General features: G+C 41.3%; 1 protein-coding gene across 1 annotated transcript; it reads right to left on the bottom strand.

The window, feature by feature from the left end:
- Positions 1 to 648: 648 nt before the first annotated feature.
- ZIM2 (zinc finger imprinted 2) lies at positions 649 to 20621 on the bottom strand. Its single transcript, XM_082436510.1, has 6 exons — positions 15876 to 20621; positions 14170 to 14273; positions 13477 to 13524; positions 12072 to 12198; positions 11784 to 11876; positions 649 to 10312 (listed from the first exon to the last, which is right to left on the bottom strand). Exons 1-6 carry the CDS (start codon positions 16252 to 16254, stop codon positions 9330 to 9332), a joined length of 1734 nt encoding a protein of 577 aa, XP_082292636.1. The 5' UTR covers positions 16255 to 20621; the 3' UTR covers positions 649 to 9329.
- Between the last annotated feature and the right edge of the window lie 3377 nt (positions 20622 to 23998).

Raw genomic sequence — 23998 nt, 5'->3', positions numbered from 1 at the left:
AAGTAACCCCATTTCTGGGATGCTGGCTTTTTGAGAATTATAACAAAAAAGAAAAACCCTACACAAAGAAACCTACAACTGCAACAGTATGTAGGAATAACTAAGGGGAACTTACTTTGCTGGCTGATAAAAACGCTTGAGTACATAAAAGAACAATATCATATTCCCGGATGCTAAGTTTAAATGCAACAATGTTAATTCTTCCTAATTCATTTATAAATTCACTTCAATAATCATCAAAAGGCTGTTTTTAATTGTTAAACAAATTTTCATCTGGAAGAGTAACAAAATTCATTTTTCTCATATAAATATCACACACATAAATAAACTTCTTAAAGGCACAGTGATAGAAAACTCATATGAGGCTATAAAAGTTAAAAAGAATACAGATCTATGATATAATAGGGTGACAAAACAATGAAACAAAGTGGATGATCCAGATACAGAACTGTATTATAAAATAAATTATGACTATGTATCATTTACTAAAATTGATGTTGGGGCAATTAACAATGGGGGATAATTTTTATCTTCACATAATACATCAAAGTAAATTCAATAATAGTTAAAGTATATTTTACAAATAATAAAAACTGCAGAAAAAAATACTAATGTTTAGAGAAGGTTAGATTTTTTAGGTTTAAAAAAGATATCAGAATTGAGCTATATAAAAATTGAAACCTTGTCAAAAAAATAATTCAAAGAAAAGGCCAAACTGGGGAAAACATTTATGGCCAAAATGAAGACAAATAATATCTTTATTACATAAAGAGACTTCAAATTGATAGGAAGATATTAAAGCCACATAGACAATGCAAAGAGAAGAAATATAATTGCTTAACAAGCTTAGAGGAAAATGTTCAACGTCCTTAAAAACTAAATAAATGCAATTAAAATTAGATGCCCTTTCCCTTATTCAATTAGCAAAAGTGAAAAGTGATCTTAATACACAATGTTAGCGAGAATGTGTGGAACACACACCATCCATCATGTGTTAATTGCAGCAGTGCAAACTGGTGCCCTTTCAGAGGAAAACTTAGATGTGTGTATCAGGAACCTTAAAACAATGATTCCCCTTCTGACACAGTAATCCCCCATTGGCGAAATCTTAAAGAATCCTAAATTTAGAAAAAATATTTTAAGTACCAAAATGTTCATTACAGTATCATTTACAATTATGGAAAATCAGAACTAAATTAAACATTCAAACAACAGAGGGTGTGGGAGGCATGCAGTCTTAGCCGGAGGTAACTCCTGGAGGAGACAGTATGTCTCCCACAAAAAGCAAAGCCCTTACCCTTGACTTGGAACGCACTCTTTGTCCCAGGCCTCAGGAATGTAAAAGAGATTAGCAAAGCTATCTCAGGCCAGGAGACCTCAGGGAGCTGAGAGTCCTGGTTGTTCCTTATGGCTCAGGGCTGTGTGTGAGCCTGGTTAAGGGAAGATAATGTTCAAGGATGGTCTTTGTAAACTTGTTGACGTCCATGGTGGTGACTGAACTGAGATGATAAGCAATTCTATGGGTTCATTGTCTAATAATGAGTTCCTCTTCTGTCTATATAAGATTCAGTAGATTCTAAATAAAGCGCCTTGCAACCATCAGTTGTCTTGGTCCTTCTGACCCCATACTAGCGGTGCTATTCAGTCCCTTACCCCTCTCTGTCGGGACCTGGAAGACCCCCTGCGGTGGCTGGACCCTCGCAAGAGGGAGGGCCACACAGATAAAGCTCTGGGTATACTGTGCAGCTATTAACAAAGTGAAAACGACTGACAAGAGGGTGATAGAGCAGTCTGTAAGGTGTACAACAGGGTGGAAAAAATATGCTACTGCACACATGGAATGATCACATCTATTTGAAAACTATGAACACCTTACAGCCACATGCATAAATAGGTGAAAAAGAACAGAGGTACCGTGAGAACTAGACCTCTTCCCCACCACTCCCTAGAGGCAAGCACTTTCATAAACCTGGCAATTATTTTTAAATTATAAGAAAACAAACCAAAACATTAATGGTGTTCATGGTGTATTGGGGGCACGAGTGGCAGCAAGGCAGAAGGAGTAGGAGATCTACCTTTCTGTAAAATAGAAATTGTTTTTAATGAGCTAAGTATTGCTTTAAAATGAAAAACATGAATCTTTCAGAAATGCGTACTTTAAGAAAAGGAGAGAGTTCAGGCAAATCAGAAAGAACAAGCACAAAGACACAATAGCTAAAATGGGCAAAAGGCCTAGATTACACACAAGGAACTTTAAAAGCATATGGGCGGGGGGGGGGGGCTTCCCTGGTGGCGCAGTGGTTAACAATCCGCCTGCCAAGGCAGGGGACACGGGTTTGAGCCCTGGTCTGGGAAGGTCCCACATGCTGCGGTGCAACTAAGCCTGTGCGCCACAACTACTGAGGCTGCGCTCTAGAGCCCGCGACCCACATCTACTGAGCCCATGTGCCACAACTGCTGAAGCCCACATGCCTAGAGCCCGTGCTCTGCAACAAGAGAAGCCACTGCAATGAGAAGCCCACGCACCGCAATGAAGAGCAGCCCCTGCTCGCCGCAACTAGAGAAAGCCCGCGTGCAGCAACGAAGACCCAACACGGCCAAAATAAAATATAAATAGATAAATAAATCTACATTAAAAAAAATATGGGGGAAGAATTCATTAGTAAGCAAGAAGCACTTTTTTGGCTTATCAAATAGGCAAACTTTTTCATTGGTTTGTTTTAAGTAATAAATATCCAATGCTGGTAAAATTGTTCAAATGCTTATTTATACCAGGCGTAGCAAAGACATTTCTTTGCATGTACAAACTGCTCAGTTTGTTTTACCTGGGTGGTATGCTGAGAACCATTACAAGCCTGTCTTCAGGTTCAGTGGACCCAGAGAGAGCGTGATTGATTAGCAACACCTGTCACTGACTTAGGAGGGAGACGTTTGCCACACCCCTGGGCCCCCCCTAGCTGGGGGATGCGAATGCCCCTCCACAAACAAATTCAGCACCATCTTTCGAGAACCACAGAGATGTTTTTTACGTCTCATCTAGTGATATCACTTTTTGGAAATCTATCTTAAGAAAGCAACTATAAATACAATGCTTTATGCTCTGTTAATCAAACCTTTATATAATTGTCATTTAAAAATTGTCATTACAAAATAGGTGAGAAAAAAAGAACTTCAAATTTGCAATTATATGAAAAACCTTACAGAAAAGCTTGTAAGTACAGAGACTACTGAAACATGATAAAATGTGGTTGTGTCTGATGTGCAGCTGTGGTTTACAATCCTGTAGTTTACTAATTGTCACTAAGAAAACTCTTAGAACAGGCAATGGTTGCTGAGTGCCTCCTATGTACCAGGCAGTGTTAGGCTGTTACACGGGTGAGCTCCCAGACTTTCAACAGTTCCAGGGGGAGGCACTGTTACCTCAGTTACTAAGAAAATGAGGTTTAATCAGCTTCTAAGGAAGGGGTTGGATTTGGCTTCAGGTCAGCCTGGCTCCAAAGCCCACACTCTCCCTTCCCTGCCAAGGGGCTCTTCTACCAGTGAACACAACTATAATCCTGGGCTTGTAGTGATTGAGAGCATCCGTGGGAAGTTTATTAGCCTTCTTTGCTTTCTGAAATTTTATTTAATATGCTTAATACTGCTTATTTAATGAGGAAAATAAACCTAATAGAACTGTTAAAATGAGGGTTTGAACAAACTATTTCATCTGTGGCTCTTTCCAGGCCTGATGTCAGTCCTGTTATTCCCTAAGATGGGTTCAGAGTGCAAATTCTTCATGGAGAAAGCGAGTGTAGGGGAGAGTCGAATAGTTTAATTGTTCCCAAGAGAAAAAAATCAGCACAACTTTTAGACCTTCAGGGGAGGAGAGGCCAGGAGTGTTTCCAAAGCCTTCAAGATACACATACCTTTTGGCCTAGAAATTCTACTGCTGGGAATTTCCCCTTGGGAAACAAAACCATATGCAAAGACATCAGAGCAAATTGCTAAGGGAAATTCCAAGACCCAAGAGATAAAGGGGAAGTGTAACTACAGCAGCAATGCACGCATAAGAGATAAATTACAGGTGTACAACATAGTGATTCAATATTCTTATACATTATGAAGTGATCACAATACACCCAGTTACCATCTGCCACCATACAAAGTTGTCATTATATTACTGACTATATTCCCTATTCGTACATTACAATCCTCTGACTTATTTTTTTTGTTTTTTTAAAACATCTTTATTGGAGTATAATTGCTTTACAATGTTGTGTTAGTTTCTGCTGTATAACAAAGTGAATCAGGTATATGTATACATATATCCCCATATCTCCTCCCTCTTGCATCTCTCTCCCACCCTCCCTATCCCATCCCTCTAGGTGGTCACAAAGCTGATCTCCCTGTGCCATGCGGCTGCTTCCCACTAGCTATCTGTTTTATATTTGGTAGTGTATATATGTCAGTGCCACTCTCTCACTTCGTCCCAGCTTACCCTTCCCCCTCTCCGTGTCCTCAAATCCATTCTCTACGTCTGCGTCTTTATTATATGAGGCGATGGGGGCACAGACCAAATAGGTGAAAGAGATTAAGAGGTACAAACTTCCAGCTATAAAATAAGTAAGTCAGGACAGGAATAAAGATGCTGACTTACTTATTTTATAGCTGGAAATTTGTACCTCTTAATTCCCTTCACCTATTTGGTCTGTCCCCCCATCTCCTCATATAATATAGTATGTTAATTATAACTAAATAAAAATAAATAAATTTTAAAAAGGTTTTCAATGGAATAAAAAAAGAGGTAAATTACCGTAACCCCCGTTTCCAACCCTAGAAGTCTAGTGAAATCAATTAGGCCACATCTATGCAACCAAGTACCAGGCAGTCCTAAAAGATGAAACTGAGAGATATATTTATGAATATGGGCAGATGTTCATGATATATTAGTATGAAAACTGCAGCCTTTAAAACAATGTTAGGGAGGGAGACGCAAGAGGGAAGAGATATGGGGATATATGTATATGTATAACTGATTCACCTTTTTATACAGCAGAAACTAACACACCATTGTAAAGCAATTATACTCCAATAAAGATGTTAAAAATAAAATCATTTGAATAAAATTACTTAAGCAAGTGAAAAAAAAACAATGTTAATGGTATGACTCTATTTCATAAAAATATATTTTATTTAAAAATCTATATAAACCTATACATAGGAAAAAACATCTGGACAATGTCTACCCCTTTTAGCAGCAAGTTTATTTGAGCTGAGACACAGAAATACAAATATTCCAACAACAACAACAAAAAACCCCCAGAGACGTATTTTCTAATTTTCTTTAACAGATATGTACTACTTGCATAATCATCAAAGCTTAAAACATGAGTGTTTTTAATTAAAAAAAATTAACCTGAATATAAGAGCAGTGCCCAAATTGTCTGATATATTGCAAATTGGTTGGGAAAAGCAGGGAAGAAGAAAAGCATTATCCTTGGGGGCCCACTAGGACAGCATCAAGAAAAGCAGCAAGGTGAAAGTCAAAGTAACAGGCTGAGACACCTGCCATTGCAGTCAGCTCAAGTTTAGCTTGTAAAATGTGGAGGCAGTGGCTTGTGCATATTCTATATGTTCCAAATACTCCAGGGGTGACAGGCAGAGTTAGCTCTCCATATTGTCACCACTGCCCTTTGTGGTATGAAAGAAGCATTAGAACAAAGTCAAGTCTGATGTTCCCTGACTTTCTTGAGAATCCCTGGCTCAGGGACTTCCCTGGTGGTCCAGTGGTTGACTCCTCGCTCCCAATGCAGGGGGCCCAGGTTCCATCCCTGGTTGAACTAGATCCCGCATGCTGCAACTAAGACCTGGTGCAGCTAAATAAATGAATAAATGAATGAATGAATAAATATCAAAAAAAAAAAAAAAGAATCCCTGGCCCAGGGTCCTCAACAAATGGCCCACACCAGACCCCTCAAGGAGTCTCCACCACCTCTTAATTCAAGTACCTAAAGACCAGGGTGGAGTAATGGAGGGAGGCACATTGAGAAAAGTCTAGAAGAGGTAATGAAGAAGGAACTAAAGCAGCTGGACCATGAGTGATGGTGAAAACTTTGAAACCTCATTGCGTGTGAATGGTGCAGTGGCTTGGAGAATGACTTTAAAAGGCTGGACCTTTGGGAAGAGCCAAAAGCCTGATGGGATATGATATAAAGTACACAAAACCACCTATGAGGTGTTCTTGCCAAAGAAGTTGAAGATGAATCTAATTAAGCCTCCAGAGTTTAGAGCTAACTTCCATTTACAGAAAATATAGAGAGAGGAACAAGCTTAAGGATACTACAGGAAGCAAACAGACACATTTAGAAGGGGGGACATTCCACAGGACAACCGACCCAGTTTCTTCCAGTATTACTTGCATAATCACACAATGCTTTAAAGGAAAAAAAACAAGAGTGCTAGAATGATGGTTGCCAGGGCTGTAAGGAGGGGGAAAGGGGGAGTTACTGTTTAATGGATACAGAGTTTGAGTTTTGCAAGATGAAAAAGTCCTGGGGATCTATTGCACAACAATGTGACTCAACAGTACTGAACTGGACACTTTAAAATGTTTGAGATGGTTAATTTTATGTTATGTGTTTCTTACCACAATTAAAAATTTAAGAATTTAAAAATGAGTGCTCCTAAATTAAAAAAAAAATTAAACCTGAATATAAGGAGTACCAAGACTGTTAGATATATTAGGAATTGGGTGGAGAGAGGAGGGAAATACATTTCTACATTATTCTTGGGGTCACACAAGGCATTAAAAAAGTGAGAGGAGATTGCTTTAGATTGAGAGAGAATCAAGAGGTCAGACAACCAAATGCATGTTTGGATCCAGATTCAAACAAGCCAACTGTTAAAGGACATCTTGAAAATGATTGGGAAAATCTGATTATGGTCTGGGTAAAATCCTTTGAGTTGATTTAAAATTTTCCTTTTTAAGTAGATGTATTGAAGTTTTTTAAAAAAATAGAGATGACACCATTGAAAGAAAGTGTTAAGCGAATAACAAACCAGGTAGAATACAGATTTAGCAAAAATGGTGAAGGAAGAAATGAAATGACATATTGAGAAGGGTGTGAGTAAACCTATGACTCCAGGGAAAGCAGCAGATTTCACAAGACAGTGATGAGGTAGAAGCTATCATAAAGGCATGGCGTTTTCCTGGAGGTGAAGGGAGAGAAATTAAGCAGGGCGCAAAAGAAGTGTTCAGAAAAGGATGAGAGGAGCCAACTTGAAAGGACTCCCAGTGGCCAGAGCTGGAACAATCTGAACAAAATAAGTAATGGTAGTGTTGAATTACAGCCCATAGAGTAAAATAAACACCCATGAATCCATACTGATATATATAAATTACTGAATAAATAAATAGGGAGGACAATTCTTCCTCAAAGGAGAATTCTAATTACTAAATGTAGAAGGAATGAGGAAAATTAAAAATCACCATTACAATACTACACAGTAAAAATGGCTGTAGGTAACATCCACTTGCTAGATGCTAGAATTTAATAGATAAAAGTGTGAGGAGAAACTAGATACTTGCATGATCTCAAAGCTTCTCCTGCAAGATATTTATTAATTACAAAGAGAAACAAATAAAGGTTAATTAACATCGTCAACAATAAGACATCTTGACATTATGTCCCTTTGCAGTAGTGGTGGCAGAATCGGAAACCAATTTATAGTGGGTTGGAGGGTGGACTGTGGTGAGAAAACAGGACCAGCCAGTGAGGACTGTTTCGTCAAGAACTTGGGAAATGAAGAAGAGGGGATGTGTAGCTCGCACTCATTTGGCTGGTATAGGTTCATGTTTGTTTTTAATTTCATGACTTTGGAGCCACACATCATAGATCAACCTCAAAAATGGCAGGATGAGAAAAAGCAGGGCAGTGAATGACAATAGCAGCAACCCACCCTTCCAGGCAAGGAGTCAAGTTCTGAGACAGCGGATCCAACTGGTTCTCATGTGTCTTTGTATCTGACCACCATCCAAATCAGTGATGGAAAACTTTTACATTATAGCAATACGGTATAAAAGAAATTTTTAGTGAAATTCAGGGCTCATACTTTTAAACAGTGAAGTGTGCCCAGCAAAGAATTAGGATTTTAGGTGAAGCTGGTCGTGCTGATGATGCCAGTGCCCAAGAAAAGCAGAAATACTGTTTTCAAACAGGATTTTTTAAAAGGAAGGAGAGGGGAAAAAAAGAAAAATACGAAACCTCAAACCTTCAAACAACTACAGAAAACTACAAAAATTCTACTTAATTAGTAGCAGATTTACGATCTCCAAGACCAATTATAAGAAAGTGGTTAGCAAAAATATCCTTCCTTGATCAGTGTCTCAAAAATTCATCTAACCCTAAATTGTAAGAGAAATGGCTATCAGAACTTCACCTTAAAAAAGCTTTCTGAACCCCTTATACTACAAGTGTCCCCATCTGATTTAATGTGAAATAGTGTTGGGATTACTAAAAAGGAAGACGGCTGCAGTCAGTATAGTACTGTACCTTTTCTTCAGAGGGGATATGGCAAGAATAAAACAAACCTGGGTTGAGCATCAAGATATAAAATAAATATCTCATGGAATCTCAAAAGCCAAACTTAACCAAACCACACTGGGGTTCAGTTCTTGCCCCATCACTTACAACCCAGGTCAAATCAAATGACAACTTGGAGTTTCAAGTTTGCTATACCTGTAAAAATGAAATAAATATCCTCATACTAGGTACAATGCAGCATTCCTTAAAAGATCAAATAATACATTTGGCAATGTTTTGTAAATTACCAAGTACTGTGTAAGCATATTACCAATTACTTCAGCTTTGTGGATGAATCAACATAGGTACACCTCAAAAATCTTTTTACCATGCCCTCTGCTGATACAGCCCATGTGGTAAAGATACTGTATGTAAACACTTCTGTAGAAATTTAGGCAACAGAGTTCCTGTCTGGAGCCCAACTGCCAGTCGCAAGTTTTTTGTCAGGATGTCAAAATCAAGGTTCTCCATTCTATGGATAACACCAAAGAAGGGCAAAATCTATTAGCTTCTTTCGTATGCAACAAAAATATTCTTTGTAAGGCTTTTTGCCTGGGTGACTGACACATGTGCTGACTCTTCCTTTGCAAAAAGATTGTTCTAACCTCTTGCAACCATTCTGTTTTCTGACCACACCACGATGAATTTTCAAGTCATTAACAAGGTGTGAGGGCTGGTCGAAGGCCTTCTCATATTCAGAGCACTCAAAGGGTCTCTCTCCAGGGGAAAGTCAAAAGTGTTGAGAATGTTCTGAGTGAAGGTTTTTCAACAGTAACTGCGCTCAACCGGTTTCTCTTGAGAATGGAGTTGATAATGTTGAGTGAGGTAGGAGGGTCGGCTGAAACACTTCCCACACAGCTGACACTGGTAAGGCCTCTCTTGAGCATGAATTCTGTAGTGCTGAATGAGATGTGAAGTATGAATGAAGACTCTGCCACAGTCACAACACTGACAGGCTCTCTCTCCGACATAGTCATGTTTCCGCTGATATCGAATTAAATGTGTCTTGTTTCGGGGCAACGCGGGTGGAAGGGCTTTTGCTGCCTCATGGGCCTTGAGATGTTGAAAAAGATGCACATCCTGGATAAAAGCTTTGCCACACTGGAAACATTCATAGTAGTCCTCCTGACTATGAATTCTTACGCAGCCGTTGATATTTGCACGCTGAGTGGAAGACTTTCCACCTTCATTGCATCCAGGGGACTTCTCACATGAATGAGTCTTCTGATATCTGGTAAGGTGTGGCATGAAGAAGAAGGCTTCTCCACACTGTTTACATTCAAAGCGTTTCTTCCCTGTATGGATCTGCTTGTGTCTCTCACGGGCCAACTGGGTACTAAAGCTTCTTTCACAAAATTCACTTCTGTTGTGTTTGTTCTCTTGGACGAAAGGCCTGCTGTCCACCGGCTGGGGACTGGTGCAAATTCCAGGAGGAGTGCGTTCCTGGGGATCCTTCCCTAGAAGACCCTCTGACTGTTTAGTAAGATCTGAGCGTCTCTCAAATTGATCACTGTCATGGCTTCTTTCCTTAGCAAGGGTCTTGGGGTCATTCATTTTTACCGGACTCAAAAGTTTCTCCTGGTTGACCTGGTGCAAACCCAATGCATCATCAGGAGAAGACTCTCTTACATAGACACACCAGAAGTTACCTACCTCCAGATCCTGTCTTCCTGCCCCTGAGGATGATTTTTCTATAGGCAGGCTTTGCTCTGGAGTTAGATCTTTGGTTTCAGGTTTTTTCTCCCAATCTAAAAGCAATGTAAAAGTTCCTCTACTATTTTTACTCAGAGAGACACATCATTACAGTAGAAAGAGAAGAAAGAGACCAAACATAGCAGAACAGTTCTTAAAGAGGTTTGAGAGTTTTCTGGGAACCTAAGGAGAGAATGGGAGGATGCAAAGGACAGTAAGCAAGGAAGGGTGAGGATGAGGCAGAAAAGAGACCATCCAGGAGGACGGAATGTTGACAAAGATGCCAGAGACACAGACAGGAGAACAAGGAGGAAACCAGAGAAAGAGCTGGGACTGGGGTTTGTCTGCATCCAGACCATGCTTGGCAAATTACTACTATTCCGAGAAACTAATAGCTGTGGCAATAAAGGGATTCCACTGTCAAGTCAATTTGGGAGATACCATAGGATGCAAGTCAAGCAGCTTTCAATCCTGTAGGACTCTTCAGAACCTTTAATCAGCATCTCAAATTCCAAAGAGGGGAAATATAGTAGGCAGCATTTCTCTAACTGATCTCATCATGGAACACTTTCTTTTTTTTTTTTTTAAAGAACGCCTATTACCATAGTTCTACAGGACCATTAGGGAAACGCTGGAGTAAACAGGTCAACAACCTCTTGCTCAGAATAAAGCAAAAGGATTCTAACTTTTTTCTTGGCTCCCAATCTCTAATCTTACCCCATTCCCTTCAATTCACCATTTATTAAATGCCTATTTTGAGCAAAGCATTATCCAACCAGATGGTCATAATAAGTCTGTAAAAAGGACCCCAATCAGGCAATAAATGACTACAGGAGAAGAGATGGGGGTGGGGGTTGATTCCATTTAGGAACAGGAAAAACTCAACGGAGGGGATGGCATCAGGGTTCAGTAAGCAGTGAAGGGGGTGGCAAGCTTATGAAACATCCTGAGCAAAGACACTGAACTGTGAAAGTACACAGTCCTGGGGAGCCAGCAACACAGGTTTCTACTTGGAATATCTGTGAGAGATGAGGCTGGGATGTGAATTTTAGGCCAGAGTGGGACGGATTTAAATGTTTTGCTAAAAGTTTCGATTTTCTTTTGAGGGTGGTAAGAAGCTGGTCAAAAGTCTGTGCTTTATAAAGGCAACACTCTGAGTGGGGCTGGAAAGAGGAGTGGTATCACGCCAAAGTTTTTTGCTTGTCTCAGTTAAAGAGGAAAGACCTCTGATTTCTAGCTGCCAGGGGAAAGGCATGAATGAATGCAGGAGTTGGAACACCAGAGAAAAGGGAAACTGGCCTCCCTGGAGCTGCGCAGGAGAGGAACTCATGCTGCAGGAAGAGATGAGCTTCAGAGAGGAGATGAAAGAAGTACCGAGTGCACGTGATGTGGGGAAGCGGCATGAACCCCTGAGGTGAGAGCACTTACCAACCTTCTCCCTGAGCTGAGAGGGCTTTGGGGAACAGCTCCCAGGCCCCTCCTGGCTGACCAGGGTTGTCTTCCCACGATTCCTGTCTCACTACTCACCTTGACATATCATTGTACTGCTGTCTTCCTCCACTGCACGTGACTCCTCTGCTTCCAGCCCTGAGATAATGTCAGGTTTAGGGAACTGGTACCCTGTTGAAGAAGGAGACTCATAACTTGGGGGTTCTGTCCTGTACCCACAGGAACTCCTAGCCTGGGTTATAAAGACGGTGAGATAATAAGGAAGATGCAAATTTAAACAGAAGAAAAATAAAGGCTGTTTCCAATGATTTTGCCACCAGGGACATATGGCAATGTCTGGAGACAATTTTGGTCATCACAGCTTACCTAGGGAGACCAGGTTCCTATAATTTTCCAGCATCACTTCCCGGTAGAGTTTCCTCTGAGCAGCACTAAGGTAGGTTAATTCCTCTGGACTGAAGTCCACAGCCACATCCTTGAAAGTCACCAGCTCCTAAAATACCAGACACACTCCTAAATGATCGAAATCCAGGAATTATCCCAAGGAGGGGGAAAGGTGCCTGATGAGAGGGGGACTGACCATGAAGCAGATGTTCAGACCAGCAGAAAGCTTCTAATCCAAGTGTTCTAATCCACTTAGATTATTTCTAGGGACTTAGAAAGATACCTTTTTTTGTCTTATAGTCTGAGAGAAGTGAGAACATTTCTGAGATAGTTCCTGCTGCTAATTTTGAAAGATTTGGGTTGCAGGAGAAAAATCCTTTTAAGTCACTTTATAAAGAAAGAAAAAATGCAAATAATTAAAAGCTAAGCAGTATACCTCAACCTCAGGAAGCAGAGACAGTTGGGTTTAGGTTCTGGGTCTGGTTCTTTCTAACAAGCTTTATGAGAATGGATAGGTTAAGCCTCAGTGACTCATCCATAAAACACAAAGAGCTCATAAATATGAAGACATATTCGATCTTATTAATAAATAAGAAAATACATTTCAAAATGACAAAGTATGATTTTATTCCCATTCAACTGACAAAAATTAAGAAGTCTGACAATACGAAATATTGTCTAAAATGTGGACCCTTGGGGCCTCTTATAAGATGCTAAGGGAAATGTAAATTAGTAAACCACTTTGGACTCAGAAATTCTGTTCCTAGGTATATTTGCTCATGTGTACTTGGAGATAGATATATTCATAACATCTGTCTTATAACATCCAAAATATGGAAAAGACCCAAACATTCATTTATAGTAGAAGAAATAAATATATTATGGTATAGTCATACCATGGAATAGTATTCCAGCAATACAAACTAATTAACTACAGTTACATGCAACAATTTTGGTAACCAAAGGGCAAATTTAAAAAGCAGATATTAGAAGACTACATAAGACTATGATACCCATTTTACTAATATACATCTTTTGTGTTTTTATGGAAACATTATGCAGATCAATGAACATATGACTTAAACTAGAGGGCATATACTGGCTGCCCAGCTCCTACAGAGGGATTTATTTGGCTCACATGTGTTTTTTTAAATTTTTTCTTCAAAATTCATATTAGCTGCCAACACCAAAAAATTTGTATATTTCAAATTATTAACTGGATTTTTGGCTTCTCTTTAAAAAAAATCAGAAGATCTGGGGATCTGGACCCACATTCTCACACGGTGCCATCAGCTGAAGCTGAGTCATAGCTGCCCCTTAGGTGGGGCAGGTGCCCCCCCAGTTTGTCATAATCCACCCACTTACATATGGTATTCGTTTATATTACCTCAGTAGTCCCTGTGGGCATCTTCACTTGGGATCCTTGACACGGACACTGTAAGGACAGAGGGCTACTCTCAGGAACAGATCATCTAGGACAGTGTTTCTCAACTTTTTCCCCCCATCTCTCCCTCAAGGAGCATTTTTAGACAATTTTTTTCCTGATCGTCACCCCCTCCCATGAATTTTTTTCTGTTTCTAAAGGAAGTGCAGCATATTAATTTCTTCTAGGTTTCAAAATGTGATTTAAAAAGAACATTAAGGAGCAAATTAAAAAAAAAAACACCTCACAACAGTATCATGTCCCTGTAATAGCTGCCATTTATTTCATATATAAAAAGGAGCATAATAATAGTACAAACCACATGAGGGTGGTTTTGACTAAGCCAAAAGTGGAGATAAAATGGAATACGAAACAACGAAAAATTAATTCAAAAGACAGGAAAAGAGTGACAACGTTGAAGATATAGTATGTGGGGTGGTGATAAGTGTGACACAGAAAAATAAAGCAGGGAAGGGGAATACGAAGAGTCAGAAGAACATTTTTTATACAAAAGCCAGGCAAAGGCTCAGTTAGGTAATGTTTATATAAAGACTTTGAGGAAATGAGGATGTGGTTTAATTAGACGGGGAAGGTCTGGAAATCAGGAAGGTGAGGTCCCCATATTGGAGAACTAAATCAGAAGAAAGCTCGACTCACCTGAGATCTAGCAGATGGCATACTGTCAAACATCGTTGTGTCCTTCTTTTGGTGTTCTTCGGTGTTTCTCTTTTCTGTAAGGACAGAGTCCCGAGCAGGGAAACCTAGAAGGGAGCAGAAATGACCATGGGCTTGAGTCCAGTCTGGCAGCACCCACAGGTGCAGAGAGTAGCCTGCCACCCCCACGCCACCCTGTCCTGCCAAGGGAGGGAGCAGCAGTCCTGGACTTCCTATGACAAGAAAAAGACCACAGAAGTCATTTCTCAGCTCAATATGGCAAGTTCCAGAAAAGAGTTCTGGTTATCTCCCACCTCTAAACCCTTCCATTGCTTCTCAGTGCCTTCCAAATAAAGCAGAAGTTCCTCTTTATTTATATCAGTGGTCCTAGCCTCATCGTCCATTCAGTCACCAGGGAACCTCAGTTTCCCAGTTGTAACATGCAAATGATAAGACCTCTACTTCTAAGGGCTCCTGTAAGGATTAAACGTTACATATGTAAAGCACACAGCATGCATTTTTTAAAAATGGCAACTCTTATTACTAAGCTTTCCCTACATCTTTTTCACTCACTGATCTAGAATACAACCACCACCTTCCCTAAAGAAACTTGAACCTTGAAGGCCTTCCTTGCCTGCAGTCTCTAAGTGTACCTTTCATTAATCTGTAATTTCTTTCTCATATCCTAGAGAGCACTTTCCTTTCCCCTGAATTCCAGCTCCATCAAAGGCTGTGCCTTTGGTCAAGTTTAAAACCAACGTGGGACAATATCCCCCATGTCCACTGGAGGCAGTGTAACACCATGATTAAGAGCACAGACGCTGGTGCCAGCCTCCCAGCTGAATCCTGACTGCCAATTACTAACCGTGGGACCAGGGGCCAGTCATTCAACGTTTTTGTGCCTCTGTCTCCTCATTTATGGAAGGAGGGTAAAACCTCTTTCAAGGGCTATTAAGAGAAGTAAGTGAATATTATAAAATACCTAGAATGTAGTACATTTTAAGTGTCCAACATGTTCACTATTAACATCTTCAAAATTCTTTTAAGGAATTCAGGTGCACAGGACTGATCAGAATCCTTAATTCATGACACATCAGTATTCAGCCATGCATGACCCTCATGTTTATTTCAGATTTATTTGTTTATACTTTTAAATGTAATTAACCCATCCCACTGGTCCACACCCAAGTCTTGTTCCCTTGCCTTTCTCTCCTTGTCTCTCTCTATATACACCCAAACAATACTTTGTTTTTAGTATCAGTTTTATTCAAAGGACTATTAGGAGTGAACAGCTTTCTTCTCTCATTATTGAAATGCCCTTAGTTCCAATCTAATAACTTGAGTTGCTAAGCGACAAGTCAAATTTTAACAGAAGTTAAATTTCCAGGCCTCATATCTCCCACATTTTATGCCTTTTTTTTTGGTTGTGTGGTCTTTTGTGTTGATACTAAAGTTTAGGCTTAATAAGAAATGTGGAAGGAAGGGGGAACAAAGCTGGAGAGAAGGGGTACTCCTAGAGAAATAATAAATAAGCAAAAGCCAAACTCCTAATTTCTTCCATTTCACACAAGATTAGGCAGATGAGACTGGATTATAAAATTCATTTGTTCAGTCATTCAACAAATCTTTATTAAGCTCCCTATTACATGCCAGGCATACAGCAAATGTTCAATAAATACAAACAGCCAGTTGCATCTTTCCTCTCTCACCTCTCTCCTCACACGCTTGGATCAAGTTTGCCACCAGGTTTCCTGCTTCCTTGCTGCTCTTGGGCTGTTTTGATCTCACCCATGTCTGAACCTCCTCTGGCAGAGCATTCAGAAACTGCTCCAGCACCAGTTGCTCCATCACCTGCTCCTTGGTGCGGGTCTCTGGCTGCAGCCATTGCCAGCAGAGCTCCTGGATCTGGCTCACAGCTTGGTGAGGCTCAGTCACTGACAGGTATTGAGAATGCCTAAACTTTTGGTGAGAAACTTTCAGAGCCCCTGGGTTTCTTATGCAGATGGTTTCTGGATTTTTTTCTTGATCACGTAGATGAATGAGCTGGGGATTCCTCAAGATATCCAAAACCTCTGTCATATGCAGCATCTTTACAGCTTGGCCCTTCAAAGGATGAAAATACTCTAAAAGGCAGGCTGCTTCAGAAGACACTGCTGTGGAAGATGGTGTGCAGAGTTGTACCAGATGAAGAAAGGATTCAGAAACCTCAGGACCTGCAGAAATTACATAGAGAGACTCACAAATGGCTTCCACAGTTAGGACTGGACAGTAAAGGTTATTTGAAGCAAAGGAAGTTAGCTCTTTTCACACAAATGTCTAAATGAACATTCACATAGATTTGCACATCTATAGACAGGATGCTGCCTCAGTCACAGTACCAGGTCTAGAAGATCCACAGGCACAGGCTAGTAAAATTTCAGAAATGGCAGTGAAGGGAAAAGAGGCTTGAACCCCAAACCACAATGAACTGAACTAACTGATGAATCACAGAAGAATGTCACTTAAAAAAGTGAATTTAAATGAGTTAATACAGAATGAGGAAAGATCCTTACAAAACATATGTCCTACAAAGAACTGGATTCATATGCAACATATATAAAGAAATCATACAAATCAGTAAGAAAAAGGCAAACAAAACAAGAGCAAAAAAGTTAAAAGATCTGAGCAGGTACTGCATAAAAGAAGACAGCTAAATGGCCGTAAATATACGAAACAGGGCTCAACTTCATTAGTTATCAGAGAAATTTGAATTAAAACCACGATGAGATATCACTACACACCCTCCAGAATATTCAAAATGAAAAAATCAGATGATAGTTAAGTGTTCGAGAGGAGACAGAGCCACAGTAGAATGGTATATTCATAACAGTGGAATTCTAAACAGAATTGAGAATATGGAGGCATCTTGCTGTTGAGTAAAAGAAACCAGGCTCAAAAAAAGGTCCACATTATATGAGTCCATTTGTACACAGGTCAAGAAGAAGCAAAACAAATCTAAGGTGTTAGAAGTCAGAACGGTGGTAAAAGTTGGGACTGAGATTCGGGGGGCAGTGGTAATGACTGGGAGGGGACAACATAAGAGGTTTCCGGAAAGCTGGTAATGTTCTATTTTCTTAATCCAGGAGCTCATGACATGGACACAGTGTGTTCGTTTTGTGAAAACTGAGCTATATACTAATGGTTTGTGCCTTTTTCTGTATTATATTTGACTAAAAAATTTTTAGCTTTGTTATAGTTGTGGGGAAATATCTAGGTTGTAATATTAAGTGAAAAAGCAGGAAACAAACTTGAATATAGAATGTATACTCAACCATATAAAGCACAGGAAAAAAAACTGGAAAGTAAACCAAAATACCACACCAAGGGGGTTATCTATGAGCAGTGAGACTACAAATTATTTTTACTGGTGATATTATACTTTCTCCCTCAAAACTACTTCCTAATCTCAAATGTCCTACAATGAACCTTCTATCTTCTATGATCAGGAAAATAAAAAATACTTTTCTTCTATAAAATTTGCACTCTATGAAATCACGAACAAAACTGTCACTTGGGGGAAACATTTCCTTTTTTCTTTTCTCCTCTCCACTAAAAAACATGCATCTGTGATTTATATGACAAGCAGTTTTTCTGTTTGAAGACATTTTTGTTTTTCATTATTATAAATCATAATGCATGAACACCACTGAAACTAAGTATTTGTCCACATCTCTGATATTTCCCGTCTAGGACAGATTCCTAAAAGCAAAATTACCTGGACAAAGGGTATGAACTTTTTAAAAAGTTCTTAACACAATCTGCCAAATTTTCCTCCCAAAGGCTTCCACCAATTTCTTCTTCCAATCTCCATATATAAGATTACATACCCACCTTGCAAGTCAATAGGCCAGCTTCATGGGCATGTAACCAGTGCAGTCACACAGAGTCTCAGAAGGGCTCAAGCTTAATTTAATGCTCTCTTGTTGCTGTCTTGAGACTTTCCATATTTTAAACAAGGGGCCCCACTTTTTCATTTTGCACTCCACCCTGCAAATTATGTAACTAGTTCTGCCAGCCAAGAACATTATCATTTCTCAAAATCTGTTGCCAATAAGACAAATGAAAGATATATTTTATCCTTTAATTTTGCATTTCCTTTGATTAATAATAGAGCTTACTACTTTTTTCAGATTTATTGGCCAATTATACATTGCTCCTACCCTTTGCCCTTTTTCCACCAGGGTGTTCCTATTGCTGATTGGTAAAGGCTCCATATAAATAAAGGATATTCACTCTTTGACCTATTTGCTTAAAAAAAAATTCCAACCATGCCACACTTTCTCTTTAGTCTTCATAGAACTTTAATATTTCAAAGTCCAATTTATAACTACCCATTCAGAGATCAGTTAAATATTTAAATATATTTTCTTATTTCTTTATTTAAACATTTCATTTTAATTCTTTAGCTGGAATTTAGTCTGGGATAAGGTATGAGAAGAGTATAATTTTTTCTAAAAACTTTCCCACCTACCACCAATTATTAAATTTGCTATCGCTTCCTTCTTGGGATGTGTGAGGCCCCCCTGCATTGAATTTCTAGGTCTGCAGCTTCCAGGGAAGGATCCTGAGAAAGGAGTAGTGGAAATGACTGTGAAATCCTGCCAGCCTGCCTCCCAAGACTAGCCAGGTCCAAAGCTAGAACAGAGTCACAATTCTTTCTCCTGGCCCAAAGAGAGAAAGCAAGACCTTGAACAGTCAAGGCCCTCCAGGCTCATGGCTCTGTCTCCTCAGAGGGCACCCTCAGCATCCATCCTTTTCTCTCTTTTACATAAATTCTTGATTCTGCTTCCCTTAAATATTTATCTTTTGGAGCTCAGTCTTATCCTAATCCTACATCCCTTATCATCCAACTTTTAACCACATACCTCAGTAGTTCTTGGCACATTGTTTTTCTTCCTAACAATTTTTTACTCAAACTTTATTTTTTAACTCTTGATACCACTAAAACCATCTGGGCAAAAGGCTCTCTGATGTCAACCAATTAATGACTTTGTTCGGTGCTTTGTAATGCTCATTGGTCTGCTCAGGTTTTCTATTTCTTGAATCCAATTTTTAAAAAATACTTTTCCTGGAAAATCATCCATTTTCTTGAAGTTGAAATATATTAACACATGATTGAGAATATGAAATCTCCTAAGTACACAACTTTATCCTGTCTCTAATCAATGTTGCTTTATTCTTAGTTTGTCTTTTTTGTTAATTACTGCTATTGTTTTTTTCATTATTGCCACTCATCCCAAGTACCAGCTGCTAGTTCCAATGCCATTATTTTTGTTTTCTCATGTATTAGTTTCACTTATCTTTATTATTTTCTCACTCCTGGTTCCTTTAGAGTTTTATCAGTTTGTTTGTGGGACTTTGGGAATCTCCTGAAACAAATGCCTAATTTATTTCATTCTTTCTTGACTACTGAAAGCTGTTAATTTTGGTTATATATCAAAATTTAGGGGATGTCACCACTCCTATTTCAATTATTTTTAAAATAATTCATAATTGCACTTCTGATTTCTCCATTCACCAGCAAGTTCCTTAGAAGAATATAATTTCATTTCCACTTTAAACATTCATTATTAAATATTTACTTGACATATGGGAAGTAAATGGTTTCTTTATTTTGGAACATTAGCCATCTACACAAAATGATGTGGAAACGTGGGTAATTAGTAGTACCTTTCTAAATTTAGCTTTTCTCGGGACTTCCCTGGTGGTGCAGTGGTTAAAAATCCACCTGACAATACAAGGGACATGGATTCCAGCCCTGGTCCGGGAAGATCCCACATGCTGCGGAGCAACTAAGCCTGTGCGCCACAACTACTGAGGCTGCGCTCTAGAGCCAACGAGCCACAACTGCTGAGCCTGTGTGCCACAACTGCTGAAGCCCGCGCACCTAGAGCCCGTGCTCCGCAACAAGAGAAGCCACCGCAATGAGAAGCCCGCACACCGCAACCAAGAGTAGCCCCTGCTCGCCACAACTAGAGAAAGCCCACGTGCAGCAAAAAAGACCCAACGCAGCCAAAAATTAATTAATTAAATAAATAACTAAATAAATAAATTTAGCTTCTCTCATCTGTGAAAATAAGGAAAAAGAAGAAAGACCTTTTTTCTCATGTTGCTGTTAAGGTTTAAATAAGGTGGGAGCTGATAATCACGAGGCATACCATCCTGAAGAATCAATTTTTAAGTCTACTATGAAGAAACATGTTTTATAGTAAGACGAAAATAGATGTACTATGTAATTTAACGCAAAAATATTATGAATTTTGAAACGAAACAGGGCAGCAAGTAAATTTCCTTAAAGGAGAAAGGTAATATTTATACTTTCTATCCTTTCTACCCAATTAGCCCCTTCTATCTCACCCCCGCCCCCCCACCCCGTTCTCCAGGGAAGCATGCTAGACAGTAGTGACAAAAGTAGCTAATACGTTAAACACTAAAAAAAAAAGCTCAAGAGTTCCTAAAAAAAATGTATGAGAGATGGTAGGTTGTTTGATTTCTGAGTAGGGAAGAACTTCCAGAGAAACGGGGATGAGAGTGTCGGGAGAAGGGGGCGGAGACCGAGAGATCCCAGGTGGGCAGAGGCTGTGGTGCGAGGAGGAAGCAGGGGCTGAAGGGAGCAAACAGAAGAGAGGTGAGAGGCAAGAGAAAGGGAGCAAAGCAAGGCACGGCAGAGCGCAGGGGCAGAGCAGAGCAGGAGTGGGGCAGGCTAAGGAGGAAGCACAGAAGAGGGCTGCCAGTCTGGGAAAGGAGGGGTGTGCCGAGGCAGGGGCCAGGCGCACAGAAAGAAGGGGCAGGACTCAGGTAAAGGAGCAGCAGAGAAGAGAGGCAGGACTGCGGAGAGCCAGCACAGAGGGGAAGGATACGGAGAGGAGGGTTGGGACAGAAGTGGAGGAGAAGGGGGAACAGGGTTGAGGGAGACGGAGACATGGGGCAAGGGGAAGGAACCCAGACAGGAGGGGTGGGACTGAGATGGGGGGGGCAGGGGCCAAGGCAGAGGGGACAGACGCAGAGTGGGACTGAGGCAGAGCCGCAGGAGTGGGGCAGTGCTGAGGCAGAGGGAAGGTAAGGGACTGGGAGAGGAGAGGTGGAACCAGGGCACGGGGGAGAAACGCAGAGAGGAAGGGCGGGACAGAGTGGGGGGGCGCAGAATGAAGGAGCTGAGCTGCGGTAGAGAAAGCGGGCGGAGCTGGGAGACAGTCAGGGACAGGGCAGAGGGGCGGGACCAAGGCACGGCCAAGTACGAGAGCTGGGCCTTGAGGGGAGAGGTGGGGGCTTAAGGGGGCGTGGGGTCTCGATGAGGAGCGGAGGGGGCCTACGGGGGGGAGGGAAAGTGACTGGGGGGGTCCTCAAAAAGGAAGGCGGTCCTTGAGGAGGGGGTTCCTCAAGGGGAAGGAGGGTGTTCTGGCCAGGGAAGGGCCGGGGTGGGGTCCTTGAGGAGGAAGGCAGGGGTCCTGGAGGGGGAGGGCTGGGGGGTACTCGAAGGGGAGGGTGGGGGTCCTCAAGAGGGAAGGAGGGGTTCTGGGGGGAGGGCGGGGGAGGGTCCTCAAGGGGGAAGGAGGGTGTTCTGGGGGGGAGACTCGGGGTGGCGTCCTTGAGGAGGAGGGCGGGGGTCCTCAAGGGGGAAGGAGCGTGTTCTGAGGGGAAGGGGGGGGTCCTCGAAGGGGAGGGGTGCCCTGGAGGGGATGCGCGAAGATCCTCAGGGGGAAAAGGAGGGTGTTTGGTGGGGGAGGGCGGGGGCGGGCGGATCCGTCCTGCCCGGAAAGCCTTCTGGCTGAGGAGGGCGTTAGCAGGAGGCCGAGGTATGAGGGGCAGGGAGGCCGCCGCGTCCTCCTCAGAGCCGACAACCGCCCGCGCGGCCTCCCGCCTCTTCCCCTCAGGGCCGCTATTTAGCGCCTCCTTTCCCGTCGACTTCCCAGTGAAGGGGCCCAGCCGCCCCAGCGTCGCCTCAGATAGGCCCGCGCCTCCATTGCCCGCGAGCCCTCTCCGCGCCCCCACGTGCCTCCCGCCGTGTCCGGGCCCGGGACACCACGCGCTCACCGTACTCGCGCGACGCCGCCGCCGCCTAACTGAATCGCTCCGCCTCGGACTTGGCGCCCAAACCCGTGGCGCATGCGCTGCGTGCGGTCTGCGCGTGCGCCCTGTGGGGCGGCCGGAGAGCTGCGCGGGAAACGCAGGCCGCTTCCGGCAGGCTCCGCTGGGGGGCGCGCGAGAACCAGGCTGGATTGGAGGGGACGGAAGACCTACTTCCTATAAATGCTTTAGTAATGTTTTCAATACTTAACACATGGTTTAAATTTTTTTTAATTAAATAAGCAGTATGCAGTGGAAAGTTTGCTCACCGTTTGTGTGTGTGTGTGTGTGTGCGCGTGCCACCCACCAATTTTTTTTTTAACATCTTTATTGGAGTATAATTGCTTTACAATGGTGTGTTAGTTTCTGCTGTATAACATAGTGAATCAGCTATGCATATACATATATCCCCATATCTCCTCCCTCTTGCGTCTTCCTCCCACCCTCCCTATCCCACCCCTCTAGGTGGTCACAAAGCACCGAGCTGATCTCCCGGTACTATGTGGCTGCTTCCCACTGGCTATCTCTTTTACATGTGGTACTGTATATAAGTCCGTGCCACTCTCTCACTTCATCCCAGCTTACCCTTCCCCCTCCCCGTGTCCTCAAGTCCATTCTCTATGTCTGCATCTTTATTCCTGTCCTGCCCCTAGGTTCTTCAGAACCTTTTTTTTTTTTTTTTTTAGATTCCATATATATGTGTTAGCATACGGTATTTGTTTTTCTCTTTCTGACTTACTTCACTATGTAGGACAGACTCTAGGTCCGTCCACCTCACTGCAAATAACTCAATTTCGTTTCTTTTTATGGCTGAGTAATAGTCCATTGTCTATATGTGCCACATCTTCTTTATCCATTCATCTGTCAATGGACACTTAGGTTGCTTCCATGTCCTGGCTGTGGTAAATAGACCTTCAATGAACATTGCAGTACATGACTCTTTTTGAATTATGGTTTTCTCAGGGTATATGCCAAGTAGTGGGATTGCTGGGTCTATGGTAGTTCTATTGTTAGTTTTTTAAGGAACCTCCATGCTGTTCTCCATAGTGGCTGTATCAATTTACATTCCCACCAACAGTGCAAGAGTGTTCCCTTTTCTCCACACCCTCTCCAGCATTTATTGTTTGTAGATTTTTTCATGATAGCCATTCTGACTGGTGTGAGGTGATACCTCATTGTAGTTTTGATTTGCATTTCTCTAATGATTAGTGATGTTGAGCATTCTTTCATGTGTTTGCTGGCAATCTGTATAGCTTCTTTGGAGAAATGTCTGTTTAGGTATTCTGCCCATTTTTGGATTGAGTTGTTTGTTGTTTTGATATTGAGCTGCTTGTAAATTTTGGAGATTAATCCTTTGTCAGTTGCTTCATTTGCAAATGTTTTCTCCCATTCTGAGGGTTGTCTTTTCGTCTTATTTATGGTTTCCTTTGCTGTGCAAAAGCTTTTAAGTTTCATTAGGTCCCATTTGTTTATTTTTGTTTTTATTTCCATTACTCTCATAGAGTGTTCTGCCTATGTTTTCCTCTAAGAGTTTTATAGTGTCTGGCTTTTACATTTAGGTCTTTAATCCATTTTGAGTTTATTTTTGTGTGTGGTGTTCACCCACCAAATCTTTAATGCCATAAACCACATACACCCAGATAACCAGTGCAATTATTTAAATATTTATGAATAATTATATTGAATAATTATGAAAGCATGCATGTTTTCAGCGTCCTTCCACAAT

The sequence above is a fragment of the Balaenoptera physalus genome (assembly GCF_965194825.1).
Source record: "Balaenoptera physalus genome assembly, chromosome: 19".
NCBI classification, from domain to species: Eukaryota; Metazoa; Chordata; class Mammalia; order Artiodactyla; family Balaenopteridae; genus Balaenoptera; species Balaenoptera physalus.
Note: the sequence above shows the minus strand (reverse complement) of the source record. Positions and strands in the feature narration are given on the sequence as shown.

What these genes read in the sequence shown, in the direction of transcription:
- ZIM2 (XM_082436510.1), bottom strand. Translation starts at nt 16,254, where the DNA reads ATGCTGCATATGACAGAGGTTTTGGATATCTTGAGGAATCCCCAGCTC. An exon ending in TGCCATCTGCTAGATCTCAG is followed by an intron (nt 13,525 to 14,169) that starts GTGAGTCGAGCT and finishes CTGTCCTTACAG; the next exon opens with TGTCCGTGTCAAGGATCCCA. An exon ending in TAGGAACCTGGTCTCCCTAG is followed by an intron (nt 11,877 to 12,071) that starts GTAAGCTGTGAT and finishes CTTCTTCAACAG; the next exon opens with GGTACCAGTTCCCTAAACCT.